Genomic DNA, 20,103 nt, shown 5'->3' on the forward strand with positions numbered 1-20,103 from the left:
ACTATCTATTATTTTAATATTAGCATTTCAATAGCAATGAAAAATAATAAATTAAAGGATAAAATCTTGAACACGTTTGAATTATTTTAATTAAATACTTTCTATGCTTATAAAATTCAGAATAATTAAAAGAAACTGAAAAAATAATTTAAAAAAAACGTTTGGAATACTTTAAAACTAAGCCTAGGTTTCAAAGCGTTCTCCAAAACTTTAGAGGTTTGCAGAATTAAGCACAACCAAAACAAGAAGAAGCTTTTGACTTCAAAAACGCTCCCAAAGTTCTACAGTAACAACAAAAGCAGCGGCATCGGCAGCAGCAGCATCCACAGCAGCAGAGAAGTTGTCGTCAGCAACAGTAGCAGCAGCAACGTCAGCAGCAACAGTAGCAGCAGCAATAGCAGCAGCAGCAGCAGCAGAAGCAGCAGAAGGCGACGACGACGCTGCTGCGACGCAGCGCAGCCAGCATACGGATCCTCAGCGTTCTCATTATTTTTCCCAGTCACAAACGAACCGTGTTTGGCTAAAGACGTGAACATCGGGTCTAGAAATTGCTAGTGCTACCGTGTACCAATATATCATATACAAAAAATATATTGAAATATACTCACTTCACACTCACAATCTCGCTCAATACTCGCGGTTTTTTTCAAAATAAAATAATAAAGAACAAGAATCGAAAACAAAAACAAATCCAGAATACGGTGTTTTTTTTTAATTCTTAGAAGATTAACATACAATCAATATACATGTGCGTGTCAAGAGGTCAGTGAGAGAGAGAGAGTGAGAGTGAGTGGGCTAGAGAGAGAGGGAGAGCTAGTGAGCGGCAGCGAGAGCAAGAGAGAAAGAGCGAGCGAGTGCAGCCCACAGAACAGAACTTCACATATGTACTATCTGAACTGTGTGGGTTGTTGGTTTTTAAGCGCGTTTTTGAGTGAAATTCGATGCTGTCTTCCTCCAGCTGAAAAGTGTTTAAAAATTCTACAGAATTGACAACAACAGCAGCAGCACACAGAGCATCACATCACAGAGCACACGGTCATAGCCAAAATATGGAAACTCCAGCACATATGTTCAAAAACGAGTAGAAAACGTGTCGCCTACGGGAAATAACAATCATAAATATTCGAGTACATTTCGCAGTCCTGTGGAGAACTCTAAAAATTCTATGAATACTGTGAACAAATAGTGCAAGTTCTTAAGATAAAATATATATACAAATTTAACATATATAATTGGTATTATCTGTTACCAAAATGACTTCCCTTGTATACGCCGTGTTTCATATTGCAACGCTGCAATGTTCGGTACGTCCGGAAATTTCGCCGTGCACTTGCGAAACTGGCAAGGCCATCAATCACATGGAGCTATCCTGTGAGAAGTTGGAGTCCTTTAATGCGGTAGTCGACAGCTTGGCCAATAAGATGAATTCCGATGCGAGCATTGATCTGAAAATAACCCACTCTCAACTGGATGATCTGGAGATGAGATCGTTTAAGGATATGAACTTTAATCTGTACAAACTACGCATGCAATGGAACGGACTAAGGTGGGTTCCCCCTTTAAAAATTATTCTCTCATTCTCTATCTAGAAATTAAGTACATCGTCTGAGGCTATGACTTTATTTCAAGGCCGGGCCGGGAATTGTCTTCATATCTGTACAGAATTTTCCGCTCGCTGGCTATCAATTTAGGTTCCTTAAACCCAATCAAAAACAACAAAAAACATAATGAAAAACAACAAAATATATTGTAAATATGCGGAATGTAAATGCACGAAAAAAGCGCTTCACGTGTTTTCCGACAATTTCTAAGTAAATAGATACAAACTAAAAACAATAACAAATAACAATCATGCTCATTATCAACTGGCTCAATTGATGCCCAATTGAGACATAGGAACGTTCTTCTAGCCAAATCGCTAATTATGACCTGGCAAATGATTTAATTTCTCAATTAGCAAAAAGTCCGTTCATCCGTCTCTCTGCCTGCAATTGAGACAAATTACAAGTAGTTTCGGTCATATTGCGACACTCGGACTGGGACGAGCATTTTGTACTCGAATTTTGTACTCGCACTCTTGCCAGCTATCATCGCATACAAGACTCCCAAGTACCCAAAGATTAGATGGCATCAGAAATAGGCAGACGACATATTATTGTACAGCACGGAAAGAAGCGAACAAACATTTGCTTCGTGCTTCGATTTTTGTTTTTATTGATAATTGAATGGGTCTTATCAATTTCTATATAGAAGATTCTCCCTCTCGCACACACACACTTGCTTACATACGTGTAGATGCTAATATATAGTAATGTTCCAAGTGCCATCCACACTTGTTGATTGAATGTATGTATGGGAGACATCGGCATATGCGGCGTATACTTAATATGTGAGTGTATGCAACAACTGATAATTGCACTGCAATAATTCGGTTTTGGTATTGCACGTTTTCTTCGATTTGACGCTGAATGAATTTCAACTTGTTGTTATTAAAAATAGCAAATAATTATAAATAAATATATGTATATTTCATTATATTTTAATACGAGTATGCAAATAATATTGAGGCCTATTTCATAAGATGAGTTCATTGATATTTGACATTTGTGCCTGTGCTCAGAAAAACAAATATAACAATTATAATAATTAATGTGATTTTATATTTATTCAATGCACTTTTTTTTCGCAAGTTTCATTGAAAGAAAACAAAAATTTCCCAATCACTTGCTCGGGTTATACAATTCGCTGACGATGCTTCATAAGGCCCAAGAATCATTTGTCAAACGTCATCCATCATCAGTTGCAATTTGTATGTAAAACTGAATGATTTAATTACTCGAACTTAATCGAATCAGTGTTATATATTCTACGGAATACATATATACTATAAACATATATATTAGAAGTGTATGCAACGAAGATTCGATTCCCTCAGCAAGCGCGTGCTGCTGTCCAGTGAAAACTTTTTACATTGATGTCAATTTATAATAATTGACCTATTGCCTTAATATCGCGCTATGACCAAATCATACCAGGCCAGGCCATACATCAAATCAGCGTAAAGTGTATGTGATATGATCATGAATCGTCAACTAAAATCGTATCTGATCGACTGATCAACTGAAATCCATGAACTATGATAAATTTGAATAGTTTTTAACGATTAGAAATCTTTTACAATTTTCTAAGAAACTTAACAAATATAATTTCTTTAACAAAGTTTTTAAATACCAATCAAAATGATCTAAAACAGTTTTACATTGCTCAAATGATTTCAAAACAATTCGAAATTTAATCACACATTTTAAAAATTACTTTAGTGATTAGAACTTTTTGGAAATTTCCCATTTCCAGCTATTTCGTTAAAGGTAATTCACTTGAAGTATAATTTTCAAATTAATTTAATTATAACTTCTGTAAAAGTTATATTTTTAATAACTGATATCATTTAGATTATTTTTTATTAATTTATAATGTTAATAATGTATTTAAATAATAATAGCTTTGAAAAACCCAATCAGTATTTCTTGATTAAGTCGGAAAGTGAATGAATATTGAAGCATCAATTGAATATTATATTTCTGCGTGCTTTGAGTACATTTCTATGTGCTGTTCATAGATCATATTGACCATATGTTAACGAATGTATGGTATATATATATATGTGTCTCTGTAGTACAGTAGATGTGATAAGAGCAGCTGTTTAACGATTCGCTCGTCATAAGTTTATGACTGGCGCCAAAGTTCTAATGGGATTTTTATGATCAGTTTTACGATCGCTAAATCAAAATTAAAATTGTTTTGTTTTCTTTGTGAATTTATGGATTTAATTGAATGAAATATAATATCACAATTATAGACTGTACATTTAGGCCCTGAAAAAAAGTAAATGAGTTAACTGCGCGTACAAATAATGTTGAATGTTGTGGCGCCTTGAGTGCCATTTCTTTTTACATTTATTTTTTCTCAGGCTGATAACACCAGGCTTATGGACAATGTCTGTAGTCAATAAGCTGTACTCAAACTCATACTCACACTGGTCATATGCTTAATCATGTGCTGATTATGGTGGCGCGTAGTACATTAGTTCTTGAGAAATTGCAGCCCTGAAAAAGTGAGAAAAAGTGTTGAGATTGAGTCTGAGTCCGATCTGCACTTGAGAATTTATAAACTATATGCTTATTAACTACATAATTTATTCTTATGGAATATTCCGAGTCGAGTGAATGATTGATAACGCTCAAAGTGCAAAAACTATATGCTTAAGGCGACTTAGTAAAAATGCGTAAATAAAGTAAACAATAAATAATAAACAGGAAAGTTTATACTTTCTTTTCTTTTAATTGATTCTTCTTATTTTTTTTTTATTGTTTTTTTCGGGGGAATGAAGAACACCCACCGCCTAATGATTACTTGGAAATGGAATGTTCCGTTGTTTCTGTTATTGTTATGGTTTTTTTTTTTGTTATTATTATTATTGTTATTATTGTTTTTGTCTGCTTGGTTGGGGTCAGCAAAGTTTGCCAGTTTGTGAAAAGAAAGAGAGCACCGAAGCGAGAGAGGGAGAGAAGGAGAGAGAGGGGGCTAAAGAGACCCAATTGAATTTTATTATTACGTTCAATCAATGATCAAGAGGCCAGTTTAGGTCGTGTGACAATTATATGGCTGACGTTAAGGAATTGTCTCTGCACATACATAAATACATACAAACATACATATGTGCACACATACCTTATATATATTCTATACTTATATACGAGTACAACGAGTGCTCAACATGTGCTCAAGTTCAACGCGCGAGCTGCGTTCAACTCATTATAGATACAATACTCGTATCTATTGCAGCGTCAAGCTATTCATCATCCTTGCATCTGAGTCTGCTGCGCTTTTCCTCATTACATAATCAACGCTTGACAAGACACTCAGCAGCCTGGGGCTGGGCCGGCAATCAATCAAGATCAAGTGTCTCGACGCAGGCGCATCTAAAAATAGAAATATATTGCCTGCCAATCAGCCTGTCCCCAGTAGCTGATGCTGTTGCCAATAACGGCGCCAAGGATGTCCAGTGCATGCCCAGTGGTCAATTTGCTAGCCAGTTCACCGACCATCTATCCAAACAGGCCCAGTTCCCATCATGAATAATGCGAAAGATTTGGCGCCTCGATGGCGACAACTTAATAGCCGCCTGCAGTCATCGATAAAGATACAAATACAAATATGGGGAGATCGAAATACAGATACAGATACAATTACAGACTCAGATATCTGACGCGCTGCCACATTCCACAGCGCCTGATAAGCTGCGTCATCAACTCTCTAGTTATATTATTTTAAAGTTGAAAATCTTTCAATGTGCTGCGCTTTAAATTAATTAATATGAGAATACTAAGACGATAATCTAATTTGAAGCATATTTATAAAAAGATATAGTTAATATAAATAAACAGCAAGCTTTCTTAATAATAATAAATTATAGGAAAAACACAAAATTTTCCTAAATTTTAATTACCCGAAAAATATATGACAAAAGATGAATTCTACAAATTTCTACAAATCTTTAAAAAAGTTCATCTAAAAATTTCCGTTTTTAAATTGTCTAGTAGGAAACAAATATTTATTAAGTTGCTCAAAGATTGTTTGAAGTCTAGTTTAGTTTTTAAAAGAAGACATAGAAAAGCATTGTAACATAATTTTATTTAATAAAGAGCAAACATTTGATACAATGAACTATAAGAAAATATAGCCCTTTAATTTGAGTGTCAATATATAAACTTTTTGTATTTCTGCTTCAAAATTAGCTGGATTGAATAAATTGGAGAAAACACATTTAAAACTTATAAGAAATAATACTTACGACAATAATATTTTAAATTTTAAATTAAAACTTTTATTTCTTATACATAAACTTCTAATAAAGCGAGCAAAACTTTATTCTGTGTACTTTAAAACTGTTGCGCCAAAAAGTATGCAATATAAAATATAAAGCATCATCGTAAGGTGTTGCGTGATAACATCCAGGGTATTATTAAGCCGGCGATTTGTATCTAATCCTCGATCTGTTCAATATTAAATACTTGAGCAAATCTATTGACAACAAAATAATTGTGCAAATATATAGCTATAAAATCAAGGCTTGTGTCTGAGTTATTGTGATCTGAAAAAAACTCGCACTTGAAATTCGCGTTCTAATTTGTTGCGAAATGTAATAAGAATGTTTTTGTTCTATTTTGATTCTATTTATAGATCGCTGCCAGAGCTGCCATTTCGCGGGTTATCGAATCTCACCTACTTGAGCATCGGAGACAACGCACTCGACGAAATTCCGAAGCACGTATTGAATCACATGCCGCTTCTACAAACGCTGGACATTGGGAGATGCAACATTAGAGCGGTGCAACAGGACGATCTCAAGGGGATACAAATGGTGACGAATCTAATACTTCCGAGCAATAATATAACACGACTGGATAGAGGCGCCTTTCCGCTCAGTTTGCTCATCTTGCATTTGGGTCGGAATCAGATAGAATCGTTGAATGGATCGCTTCATGAATTGAACAAGTTACAGTCGCTCTTCATCAATGCGAATAATATACGTGATCTCGATGAAGAATTGCCGGATGGAAGTAAGTTGCGTCTTTTGATGGCTCATAATAATCGGCTGGAAAGACTGCCGGCTAATATGGTTGGCATGGATGATCTGGAGACTATACATCTGCACTTTAATCGGTTGAGATCCTTTGATCGAGTGTTAAGAAATGCTCAATATCTTAATGAGCTTTTTGCGAACAACAATGAACTGGAATACCTCTCGAAGGATGAATTCCAGACTTGTCGACATATGGAAACTTTAAATTTGGCCTGCAATCACATTCGTTCCTTAAACTCCTCGCTGCATCCCATGGGCAAGCTCAAGATTGGCAATTTCTCCTTCAACGACATCGATGAGTTCTCCATGGAGGAACTGCATGGCCTGAGATCGCTGAAGGTTCTCGATCTATCCTATAATCGTATTCAACGTCTGCTGCCTGCTAACCAGATAATGCTGGAGTTGAATTTGATAGATCTGCGCCTCGATCATAATCAGATTATCACCTTGGACGGAGCTCTCGCCGGCTTGGGTAATCTTCGCATTCTCAGTCTGCCGGAGAATCGCATTGAGCATCTATTGCCAGGCGACTTTATTGGCATGAATCGTCTTGAAATTCTCGACTTGACTAGTAATCAATTGGTGGAACTTAAGCAACTGGAAACGGTAAGAGATATATATTAAAAACGTCGTAAAATTTTATAAACAGGAAATATTTGCCTTTCTCCTTATTTGCAGACCATGCTGCCATTACTTAAAGTCCTTAAGGTGGCCTATAACAATATATCTAAGCTGGAGCACGACTTCTATGGACTGCCTGTTTTGTGCCAGGTCAACTTGACCAATAATCAAATCACGACCATCTCGGGCGAACTCGTCACCAACACACGCTGCAAGAATCACAATGTGCCTGGCAAACTGGAGATACATCTAGACGGTTAGTATATCTAAAAGATTATTTATTTGCTGACTTAATTCGTCGCAAAAGGGTTGAAATAATCTTAAGAACAACAAGAAACATTCAGCAAGAATTGATTAAATTAAATTTTTGTCATGAGAATTTTGAGCATTTTAAAAAATAAATAGCTTAATATAAGTATTTACCATAAATTGGATATACTTTATCCGAGATCGTAATTTACCGTTGCATACTTTTCGTAAAAAAATTCCGAAGTTATTTTTTTTCATTTGCAATCCGTGCTCCGAAATATTTTTTAAAGGCTTCTTCTTAATCCCATAGATAATCCCATCATGTGTGATGTGCGCCTGAACGAGCTGTGCCGTCTGATGTCCGCCCAGGAAGCACGTATCCGGGGACGTTCCCAGTGCTTTGAGAATGATCAGGAGGTGTGCACGGTACTCCCGATGCTCTACAATATCGATTACCCATTGCTGATGACCAAATTGAAGATTGGCGATTCTGAGGATGCCAAACCTTTGGTGCAGATGTTGATACCAGCGCCCATTTTGATCAAGAGCAACGACGAGTTGTTGCCACCGCTTATTTCCCAATTGGGGCAGGCGCCATTTAACCCCGTTATTATAGCTGCACCACCAATTCCACTGTTGCTGACGACCACAACGCCTGCTCCAGTGGTGGAGCTGGAACCAGAAACCAATACGACAACCACAACAACAACACCAACACCAACTACAACGACTACAGCAACAAATCCGCCTTTAATCAGTTTGACACCAAGTCTGGAGCTTGCAGCATCCGAAATGGTGACAACCACAGCGCCAACAACAACAACAACGAGCACTACAACACCACAGCCCAATGACACCCTGCCCGTTGTCCTGGACATCGAGGAGCCCAATATGACACCGAATGAGGCACAAGTGAATCCCGGACTCGTTAATGGCACATCCGGCGGAAGTGCAGACTTGGTCAGCGCCGTGGAGCAGGGTAAGGACAAGAAGGAGGAGCAGGTGCAATTGCAGTCGCCGTTGATGCAACCTGGCGACGTGGAGCAGCATGAACGGGTGGCCGATACGGTGGCCAAGACGGAGTACGAAACGGTCGAGTATATACCGAATATAGTCATGGCGCCAACGCCGCCATCGAGCCAATCGAATCTGCTCGACGAGGACTCCGATTCGCAGTCCAACTCCGTGCACGAGGAGTTTCCGTCGGTGCTGCACGGCGACTTGGAGCATGCGGCACAGAATCTGCAAATACCCGAGGAGCCGCCGGAGGAGTGAGTTTCTTTGCGGGGATATGCTCCAAACACAACAATTATTTAAATGTAAAGGCGCTGGACAGGCGTTTGGCAAGAAGTGGGCGGTGGGAGATGGGCAATGGGCGTGGGCGTGGCAGTGAAACGAACATTTTGATTGTAACATTTTAAGTTAATTTAGTTTTTATTTTTTATGATTTACGATTTAAGCGTTTCGATTCAAACAGTTGTGTTAAGGTATTCGATTCATTTCGAATACGATTCATTTACCGGAAATTTGACCTAACGACAGAATGACAACGTGACAGAAAAAAGAGATAACGGAACAGAACGGTACGGAACTGGACAGGCTTAAGTTATAAATTGATTTCTGGGGGGATTTCTATATACACACATAGAAATGATTGAAGTTTCGTTTGGCCAGGAAGTGACAACGTTATTGAATATACACACGATATATGCATATATACTTGTATACATCTATATAAATATATGTATTTAATAACTGTATACACCTTGAAAAGTTTTAAAGTAGGTACTTAGCATTAAACAAAAACAGAAACATAATAAAAAAAAAAACAACAAAAATCAGAAACGAAAACAACAAAAAAGAATGAAGCAAAAACAAACGCATCGAGTTAATGTTAAATAATGAACAAAAACACACACATACACTCACACAATCGTAGCAACGCACATACACACACAAATAAAAATATATTGTTATCAGTTGGTTAACAAACGAATTTAGTATGTAGCACCTAATTATATAAAAAATGAAATGGTATTCTAAATAAAGTCATAATTAAAAACAAAACTACAAATCAATTTCATTAATTTATAATAATTGTATTCAAACATAGCATGTTATAATCATGAATAAATTAAGGCTATGCAACTACAATATTTGAATTTGAATTTAACAGCTTTCGAAAGACCCTCACAGTTTACAGATTCTATCGCCCGACCGCCACAATATCATCGACCGTTCAAATATCGTTCTTTTATGGGAACCAAGGCTGCCACACGTCTTGAAGCTGTGACGCTCCTTTTTATTCGAAACTTAAATACGCCACCTATGGTTTCTTTCATTCATTCTATTTTTACCTATAAAAGAGATGCTTCAAAAAATAGGTTAGTTGAAAAACCTATTTCTTTAGAATTAATTTTGTAACTTCTCCCCAAAGGGGTGATGAATTTTAAGCCTTTATAGAATCACTCAGCTTTGTTTTAAATAATTTCGAATTTGCACTTTTATAGAATTGAAGGCTGCCGGACGTTCAAACTATCGCTAATTTTTTTTGGGTGGCAAGAGTTTAAGAACTCAATCCGATACATTAATAAATCGAAATACAACTGTGTTTTAGCTAAAAAGTTAATGCAAATTTTAAAATGCAATAACTTTGTAATTAATTAACATTTCGATGAAAACTTAAAATTCGAAATTTAAAAAAAAATATATAAATTTTAATGAAGGTTTGAGCTTGTCAACCCAAGGGAAGAGAAGTTAAAAATTTAATTCTAAAAAAAAATATATATTTTAAAATCGAGAAAATTTTAATAAAAGTTCTTCAAAAATTTAAAAAATTTGAGCTTCAAATATAAGAAAAATTTCAATTTAGTCAAATTTTCATGGTTGCAACTAAATTTTTATTTTTTATTAAATTATAGCAAGTTGCCAGACTGGAAAATTTTGTAGGGTGGCAATACCGGAGCTCAGTCTGAGCAAAACAGCAGCAAAAAAAGAAAGAAAGCAAACCGCAAAAGCCATACAAAACAAGAAAATCATTGCTCAGTTCGTATATTATTTGGCATTTTTCGTGTTCTGTGCTAAAAGTGTAAATATCGCCATAGCGGTAAATTTAGATATTCAATTGCTTTAAATGCAATACAAGTTTTGTTGACGTCGCCGTTGTTGTCATCGTCTTGTGACTATCGCGCATTTAAAAAGAAAGTCGTAAAAATATAAAACTAGCTGGGAGTAGTAGTTGCCGTTGTTTCTTGGGGCTACACCACTTACACACCTATATAAATACACACACACTAACACACATACACACACACGCAAAGCCAACAATAAACACGGAGTAACTGCAGCAGCGCAACGCACTGTGGAGAGACAGAGAGTGAGCTAGCGAGAGAGACAGAGAGAGAGTGAGCGAAAGAGAGAGAGTGAGAAGTTGGAACCGCAGGGGAAGAGTCAGAAACATTGCAGCAGTGCCAGCAGGTAAGCGGACGGACGTGGGCAGCAAGTTGGGGCAAGCATTTCTCTTTAGTTTCTTTCTTAGTATTTGTTGCTGGCATTTGGCAGCAACGTTTTTCTTTTCTTTTTCGTTTTTCGTTTTATTGATTTCAAAATAGTTGCCATTTGTTTATGCATTTTGGCAGCAGATACAACAATTACAAGTTAAGCATATTGTACATATGTATGTGTGTACGTTATTGTGGTTTTCTCTAATTTCCTTTACTTGGTTTAACGGAAGTTGTTATTTTTATATACACATTAATATATATGTAATTCACTGCTTAAGTTGACTGTGCTATCGTTTCATTTGTTATAGTAGTAGTTATTTTTTTTGTTGATAACAGTTTTCGCCGGTGGCTTTGACGTTGCTCTGCGCTTAGTCATATCTACCCATTTCATGGGGAACTGGTTTCCTATGTTGCCGACTTCTCGCATTAGCAATGACTAATGAATGAAGTTTTGACACATTTGTAGGCAATATCAGTATAAGTATTTTGTGCTCCTCAATGAAATCTAATCGCATTTTTTCAAACTCGTTATCACAGAAGCACAACAAGGCAATCTAAACACACACACACAGACAGTGCATACGCCCCAAATTGTACGCCCGCATGAACTACATAAACGGAGAATTACAGATGCATCTCTGAGAGCTGAACTACATAGAGCAGGAGAGAGCGATCGAACGAGAGAGTTAAAATGATCATTCGGCTGCACAGTGGGACGGACGTGTCTAACGAAAGCTGACTGACCTTCGGCTAGATATTCCCTCCCCCTCCACCCCATTATCGATTGCACACATTCGCAACGCTACGCTAAACGATAAACGGACAAGCAGCACAAAAGGGTTCATAATAGCATTAGACAACAAAAACACAGCACAATCAAAACTATGCAAACACACATCAGCTGAGCAATATTTTCATTCCTAATGTGCGAGAGGAGCACTGACTGTGTCTCTGTCTGGCAGCCATTTAAATAACATTCGTATCAATTCGCATCACGCATATTAAACGGACAGTGCTCGCTTTGTCAGTCTCGTTTGTGATCTCGATCTCGCTAAAGCTCTCGGTGTTTGCAGTGAGCTTCCGCTGCTAAACAAATTGTTTTTTATAAACGACGCGACGTTCATTGAACCTACAGTGCTAAAATTCAAGGCTCTCCTTGATACAAAGTAAAGCGCAAGCCGTTTAGCTTATGCACACACACATTTCTTTTTTGGCAATAAAAACGTCGCAATCGCCGTCGCCGTCGCCGTCGTAGCAAAAGTCAAGTGCAAAAATAAAGCGCCACAACAAAGAAAGTTCCCCCTCATTCCACGAATTTGCTTCGCTCTCTTCGCCCACTCTCTCTTTGTATCCTATTCTGGTACACTTGTGTGTTTGTATGTGTCTCAAGTTCAAGTAGAAACATCAGAGCAACGAACAAACGCACCTCCCTCATTTCCAATTTCATCGACTTTGTTTGTTTTTGTGTTATTTTTTGCGAGACATTTAATTAAATTATTTGTGTCGTCTTCTTCTTCGATTTCTGGTACTGCAGTGACGAGTAGCGCGTGCGGAGAGAGATAGAGAGAGAGAGCAAACAAAAATAAACAAACAAACAAACCGTTAACCACTGGCCCGCATCTGATCTTCACGCATTGCTCATTATTACAACTGTGCGGTCAATGAATCTCGCAGACAATCAAATTAATGTATCTGTGAGCATTTGTGTAGTCATGTGTGTGTAAATAAAATACTCGTTCGGCGAGTTTCGATTTGAGCTTTCGAGTTCGAATTCGAGTTCTGAACGAAGTTTCTTTCATGCCGGCTTAAATATGTGTCAAGTGCGTTTCTCGCACTAAACTGGCAAAAAACAACAACAACAACAACAGCGACTAGAATAACAACAAATTCCAACTCGTTTTACATGTTGAAATATTTGCCTAAGCAATGCAATAAAGATAAACCTTTGACGTTATCTTATCAGTACACTCTGTCATCAAAGTAGGCTATATTTATATGTATGTGTATGCGTCTGACGTAGTTGCAGCTGCAGCTCAAAAAAAAGCGATTTAATTTTCTACTTTTCAGAACTTTCGCTACAATTGCTTACAAATCAAAACAAACTTTAATAAAAAGTATTTAATTACCTTTCAGGTAATTTCATTACTTTGGACTTTGATTTTCCACTTAATGCGTTATATAACGCATAATGCATAACTCAAGCTTAGCTGCAATTTGGCCATTTCCCTATTTCAAGCACCTTCCGTTATTTTTGATATTTACATGCTCCCCTTTTCTTTTGCAATTCTCGTCGTCTGTTTGTTGCATTTCTACGGCTTCTACAAATGTACACAGCAGGTGCTTGACTAACGGGTATATTAGCTAAGTTAAATAACAAACATCAACTGTTTTTGTGTTTTGTTAATAATTTAAGCTTTTAAGCATAGCAATCAGCATTTGTCTGTTGGTGTAAGTCATTGCAATTAGCATGTGTCAATCAGAGAGTATCTCAGGGTCGACTTTGTTCTCCCATTTTGTTCTCTCGTTGTTTTACTCGTACACTTGTCTACACAATTTTTATTCACGTTGCGAAATTAGTTTGGTCGCAAATTAAATTACCTACTTCTCTATTCGGTCTGTCTCTCTCTCACTTGCTCGCTCTCGTTCTGCTTAGGTCTGTCAGAGTCGAGGTTCAGCTTTGAACTTGGACCTTAAGCGACAACAGTTTGGATTTTTATTTTTTTACTTTTCCGAGTATATTTAAAAGTTGTTTTATATATAGTTCTTTTCTGTTTAAATTTCAATTATCTGTGTACATATCTTCTTTTTTTTTTGCACAATTTATGGAAGTTATAATATTTAATCTTTCAATGTGCTTTTACAGTTGCACTATAAAAACGATAATATTAATATTATATATGTACTTTTATACTACGTATTTTGATTGTATTATCTTGTATCTCATACTTAGCTTGCTTTGGAGCACTTAAACAGCAAAAACAAAAACTAAAACAAAAAACAAAAGCTAAAGAAACTTGCGCAAAATTCAAGCAATTTAAGAATAAAAAAACACCTATATATAGAATATATATAGAGAACAAGAAATATATAGAAAACAAGCTACTCGTATAAGTCAAACGCAATAAACAAAACGAAAAGTAAGTCTCAATGTTTTCTTTGCATTTTATTAATTAAACACACCGCCAAAAATATATGTATATGTATTAAACAATCGTACTTAAATAATCACACTATAAGCAAAATACTTGTACGTTCACTGTGATAAGGGATAAACTGTATGATACAATGACTACTAGCTTAAAAGCCACTCATATAATTAATTTAACAGAAGATGACGATTAGAGGAATACTGAAAAGCTACCCTTTTACAGCTTATAGCTCATTATTTCGACTCAAGTCAAGATGCAGATATAAGTAGTCAAGTTTTTGCCTTGATTCAAACAAAAATAACAAAGACACGCATTTGTTTATTAGTTTTCGACACAACACACACAAAAATACACATAAAAATAATATAATTGGAGTAATCGAATAATCACCTGACGGTCGTCGGATGCGCCTCTGTGCGATATATTGGGATCTATTTGTTTTTTCGTGTCTGTGTTTATTTTCCATTTTGTAACGTGACATACATTTCAACACAGAACTTCATTTTGGTAGAGATAAACGTTTAAACAAAATTACAAATAATTTAACAATTGCATTTAAAAAGCGGCTGAGAAGAGCATTCCAATAAAGAATTTGATATAGCAAAACATAACTTATAGTAGAGGCCAATTAATTTGAATCATAGCCATGCTAACACGCCTCTTTCATCTTCTCGTCACACAGTGAGGAAACAAAAAGACGATATGCAGGTCAATGTCGCCGGTCTACGAAGAAACATCAAGAATCTCGCGCACAACTATTCGGATGCACAGGCAAGTGTTGAACATGTGTGAATAAAAAATGCACAGAAACTCATACAGATTTACTTCTTTCTTCATTCTCCAGGTTAAGGTGCGCGAGGCCACGTCCAATGATCCATGGGGGCCATCGGCCACAATAATGGCCGAAATAGCCGATCTAACGTACAATGTGGTTGCCTTTTCGGAGATAATGCAAATGATATGGAAGCGTTTGAACGATCACGGCAAGAACTGGCGTCATGTCTACAAGGCTCTCATTCTGCTGGAGTATTTGATCAAAACTGGCACCGAGAAAGTCGCTCAACAGTGCAAGGAGAACATTTTTGCCATTCAAACGTTGCGTGAGTTTGTCTACTTTGAGGAGGGCAAGGATCAGGGTACGCATGTCCGTGAGAAGGCAAAGCAGTTGGTCAATCTGCTCAAGGACGATGAGCGGCTAAAGAATGAGCGTGTGAAGGCTCTGAAAGCCAAAGAACGATTCGCACTGCATCCGAGCGGATTTGGCAGCGATGGTTATATCGATGGGCCATCACAACGCGATATGCCGCCGGGTTGGCAAGAGGAGCCGCCCAAAAATGCCTCGGAACTGGAAATGGTGCGACCACAAACTGCCGGCGAGGAGGAGCTACAGCTGCAGCTGGCTATGGCCATGTCGCGGGAGGAGGCCGAGCAGGAAGAGGCCAAAAGGCGCAGCGACGATGTGCGTCTTCAGCTAGCACTCAGCCAGAGTGAGCAGGACTTTAAGTAAGTTCTTGAAACAATTGCCAATCGTTTCTTTTTCTAATTTTGCTTTTTATTATCTTAGGGGACAAAATGGACGCCCTATTCCGGCGCCCAAAAAAGAGGAGCAACAGAGCCATTTGCTTGATCTGCTGGATATCTCGCTGGGCGCGACTAGCATTTCAAGTCCCCCTCTGGGCGCTGCTGGAGGTGCCGCTGTTGTTGATCCTTGGGCTGCGCCTGCTGGTCGTGCGGCTAGTCAACTCTCAGATCCTTGGGCGGGCAATGCTTCACCACAGGTTGATCCCTGGCATCCCTCTGCAGCACCGCGAACAATCATGAGTGCTGGCGTGCCTTTGGGCGCTGCAGCTCAGGCTCCTTTAGGTACTCCCAACGATGCCTGGGGCCTGCGCACACAGTCACCTTCCGTGGCATCTGGTTCCTCCAATGAGGGCTGGTTGCAAACCAATGGCAATGCCAGCGCCAACCAAAATGGTGCCAGAGCAGCCGCTCCTGCTCCAGGCGATGCCTGGTTGACCAAATCAACAGCAGGCGTTGGTTTGGCAACGGCACCACCTCCACAAAGAGTGGCCACCAATGGCAGTTCAGCGGATCCTTGGCTCTCTGAGACGCAGCCCGCAGTTGCAGCCGCAGCAGCAGCGCCAGCAGCTCCAGCGGATCCGTGGGCGGCATCACAAGCAAGCACAGCAGCACTAGATGATCCCTGGAAGGCAATGCATACAGGCGCCATTAAGGTAGCTACCGATTTGAAAGCAGTATCTTCTGTCAACTTATGAGAACTCTCTTCTCTTTCAGAAACAATCACCCGACTTCGATGAGTTTGATTTGATTACCAATCGCAACAAAAGTGGCGAACACAATAATTCCAATGCCTCCAATAACAACAACTGTAAGTTAATTAAACATTTAACAAAATTCTAACTAATTCTATTATGCCTTTCCAGCTTCACTGCTCGATGATATGGATCCGCTTTCGACAAATTATGGCAACGGAAGCTCAGTGCATCCATCGACGGGTGCCACGGCCAAGAAACCGCTCAAAGATCCACACTCATTCCTTGGCGAGAACTCGGCTCTGGTTAATTTGGATAATCTAATTAAGCCAATTGCGCCACAGACTCAATCGGGACTTGCACCAGCCTACAATCCATTTGCGGACAATGTGATGCCACCTAAAACGAATCTATTCCAGCAACAGCAGCCAGCCGTGAGTAGCAATTTAAATAAAAGAAACTCCGTTCTAAATCGAACTTTTCTTTGTTCAGGTGCCGTCCATCAATCAGTTGAAACAACAGCCGCCCTTTGCAGTCAACATGAACCAGGATCCCTGGGCGCCGGTTAGCGGCGGTGTCGGCGCAGCCTCTCAGGTGAGTTTGTGTCCAAGGTGTCTGCCGAGAGTTGAAGTACGCCGGAGTACATTTAGTTAGGAAAATAATCTCTTATTGTTTGAGGTTTTCTTCTCTCTGATCTCTAATAATTTTTGTTGGTATTATTTACTTTACTCTTCCGATACTCTTTTTATCATTTACCTTTTCATGCATTTTGTTAACTTCTTTTGCCTTTCATTTGAGCAACTGTTGCATGCAACATTCAAATCCAAATCCTAATATTAGCCAAAGCCAAAGACGCGTCCAACAAGCTTAAAGTTGAGCGATGACTTTGAGCTGCTTAGCGCCTTCAGTAAACCCATCTCCAATCCCAATCCACAGTCCAATAACAACAATAGCAACATCAATGTGAACAACAACAACAACAACATGATGTATAGTTCCTTTGGGCAGAACTATTACAGTCCAAGCATTGACAGCATACGCAACATGGATATCTTGAGTGAGACGCCACAACGTTCCTATTTCCCGAGTCCCTCGGCGCCCTCTGGGTCCTACAATAACTACAGCACTCCTGGTTATTCAAGTTACACTCAGCGTTATAGCAGTGCTCTTTCCGAATCTCTAGCCGAGACTCCAGGCATCAGCATTTCCCCATTGACCTATGACAACTATGGCAACTCAGGTGCCTCGACAGTTGGACATCATTGCAAGGTGGAAGTGAGTGATATCAGCTGGCGATCCACGTTGTTTATCCTATTGTGTTGTTGTTACTTAATTGCCAGAAAAAGAAACCGAACCCGAAACAGATTTGTGATTTGTTGTGTTGCTTTGCTTGAGTTCGATTTAGTTGTTGTTTATGATATCTTTTCGTTTAATTTTCCTGTCTAAACAAATATTGAAAGCTCTTACAGGGAATGAAACCGAACTTATGATTATTGTCTTGTTTTTAATTTCGTTTTTAGCTTTTGTATTAACTCATTGCTTGCCGGTAGTTTGTATAAATGTTTTACATGCTAGGAAAAGCGAGAAACAACATAGACTTTAATAGGTTACTATTTTGCTCAATTAAAAAATGTGAGTGACTGTTATACTTAGCAATAAGATGATAAAATAGGAGACATAAAGATAAGAGATAAGAAACTGAAGGTGGAGCTAAAAAATATTGTCGTTGAAGGCTGTGTATATAAGTTTGTATACATATAAAGATGGAAGCGTAATTAAATGGGGAACTGAGGTAATAAATGCATCGATAGATACACGAATAAATATATAGATAGCTAGATAGATAAATTAATTAGATAATGATTTATTAGATAAATTAACTGAATTATAGTCCAGGACTGCCAGTCCTGAAGTTATTTTATAACAAGACACCATTAATACAGAGATATGCTCTCGGTGTCGGTATGCAGGTTTAATGTAAATCATTTTGATTTTTTTAAAAAATATTTTAATCATTTACTTATTCATTTTGAAAAGTTGCGATGCGCATAAATAATTTAATTAACCGTCGATTGAACGGTTTCATTCCCTGCTTTCTCGCTCAGTAATAATACAATACATACATACGTAATGCGCATCATATTCTAAAGTTAACAAGCAGCTGCTCTGCCAGAACACAGTTGATCATAATGTTTTCTAATTGTAGCCAACAATGGAGGCTTGGACGCTTAAATAAAACACAAACAAATATGCAAATACAAAATGCAATACAATGCAAATGGGTAAAATGTTTTTTCGAATGTGCATGCATAATAATAATAATAATATATAAACAAATGTAAATATTTATTTTCGCTTAGAACTTAATATCCACTACGTTGACGAAAACTAAACACACAAATTAAATTAACAAACTTTTTAACAACTGCTTAAACACTAATATAGTTGCTAGAAAATGCATGTAGTTAGTTTGCCTTTTGGGTTTCCCCCACTAATTAGTTTTTATTTAACTTTTTAACTGATTTTTGTATTTAAATTCTTACAGCAAAATAACAACATGCCGTGGATAAAGCCGGAGGCAACCGCAACAAATCCGTTTCTTTCCTAAATGAAGGAGTCATTCAATCAATCAATCAATCAATCAGCAGTAACTGAACAGCAGCTAAATAAGCAACAACAACAACAACATATTGTCTGGGTGTCTGAAGAACAACAACAGCAACAGAAGCAGCAGCAACTAATGCGATAATATGAATTAATTGATTAACTAAATTATATGTAAGAAAGTATTATTAAACTGTAAAATATGTGATGTGTTGTACGCTGTAAGAAGAGAGAAACAGAGAATCCAACAACAACAGCAGCCGCAACAACAACACGATATTAGCTCTGATTTATGTGCAATTTTGTGGCTACAACAGTTAATCGAAAGTTTTCTTTGACTTTTAGCATATTTGTAACAGCTCTATAATTAATATGCTACACGGCAAAACTCCAAATGTATAAATATTTATAACAATAATACTATTAACAATAATACAAGAGTCTAAACAGCACTGAGGGTCTGCAGCCTAGACTCAACCGAAAATGGAAACTGCATTCAAGTTGAGTCAATTCAGATTGGATTTCCAAAATTGGCAGCCTATAATTAACTTATTTCATAGCTGTAAAATGTTGTTGTCAAGCGAAAGATCTAAACCAAAAACAAAAACATAAATGAGAGATCAGTTTATTGAAAGCGATTCAATTGTATATGATATAAAGAGAAGAAGAATTGTTATATAGCTTTAAAAATTTTTGTGCATTGAGAGGAAAAAATTCACCAACAACAACAAAATTTTTGTGTATGTGCTTTGTAATTGTAAAATTTTAAAAAAGTTTTTTACGTTTTTTGCGACATTTGTTTATTATGGTGTTCACAGTAACAAAAACATTAACAAATCTAAATATTTTTAACATAGATTTCTTTTTTAAATGTTTGTGGGCCACCTTTCAAAATGCAATGCATATAATTTTTGCTGTTGAACATTTTTATAGAAAATAGTTTAAAATTTACAACAAAAAATCATAAGCAAAATATGAAAGCTAAAACAACAAATGGTATACATTTAGGTTAGAATACGTAAAAATTGTATAAGAGTAACATAATGATAAACAAAATA

The 20,103-nt window shown here is 37.4% G+C and overlaps 2 protein-coding genes across 6 annotated transcripts; both read left to right on the plus strand.

Annotated features, from left to right (window-relative positions):
* Window positions 1-439: 439 nt before the first annotated feature.
* LOC117788081 (leucine-rich repeats and immunoglobulin-like domains protein 3) lies at window positions 440-9,583 on the plus strand. Its single transcript, XM_034626747.1, has 4 exons — window positions 440-1,546; window positions 6,244-7,252; window positions 7,325-7,523; window positions 7,827-9,583. The coding sequence occupies exons 1-4, from the start codon at window positions 1,254-1,256 to the stop codon at window positions 8,789-8,791; spliced, it is 2,466 nt and encodes an 821-aa protein (XP_034482638.1). The 5' UTR covers window positions 440-1,253; the 3' UTR covers window positions 8,792-9,583.
* Window positions 9,584-10,487: 904 nt separating this feature from the next.
* LOC117786472 (epsin-1) lies at window positions 10,488-19,696 on the plus strand. Of its 5 annotated transcripts, none has more exons than XM_034624752.1 (10): window positions 10,488-10,993; window positions 13,970-14,156; window positions 14,851-14,939; window positions 15,013-15,671; window positions 15,733-16,402; window positions 16,464-16,557; window positions 16,613-16,875; window positions 16,934-17,035; window positions 17,378-17,716; window positions 18,987-19,696. In XM_034624752.1, coding segments are annotated over exons 2-10 (2,280 nt in total). In that variant the 5' UTR covers window positions 10,488-10,993; window positions 13,970-14,155; the 3' UTR covers window positions 19,050-19,696. The 5 variants fall into 5 exon arrangements, with proteins under 5 accessions (XP_034480643.1, XP_034480645.1, XP_034480644.1 ...); XM_034624753.1 differs by lacking the exon at window positions 10,488-10,993 and adding an exon at window positions 11,467-12,185; XM_034624754.1 differs by lacking the exon at window positions 13,970-14,156 and having other exon boundaries at window positions 10,489-10,993.
* Window positions 19,697-20,103: the final 407 nt, after the last annotated feature.

This window comes from Drosophila innubila (assembly GCF_004354385.1).
Source record: "Drosophila innubila isolate TH190305 chromosome 3L unlocalized genomic scaffold, UK_Dinn_1.0 0_D_3L, whole genome shotgun sequence".
Taxonomy (NCBI): Eukaryota; Metazoa; Arthropoda; class Insecta; order Diptera; family Drosophilidae; genus Drosophila; species Drosophila innubila.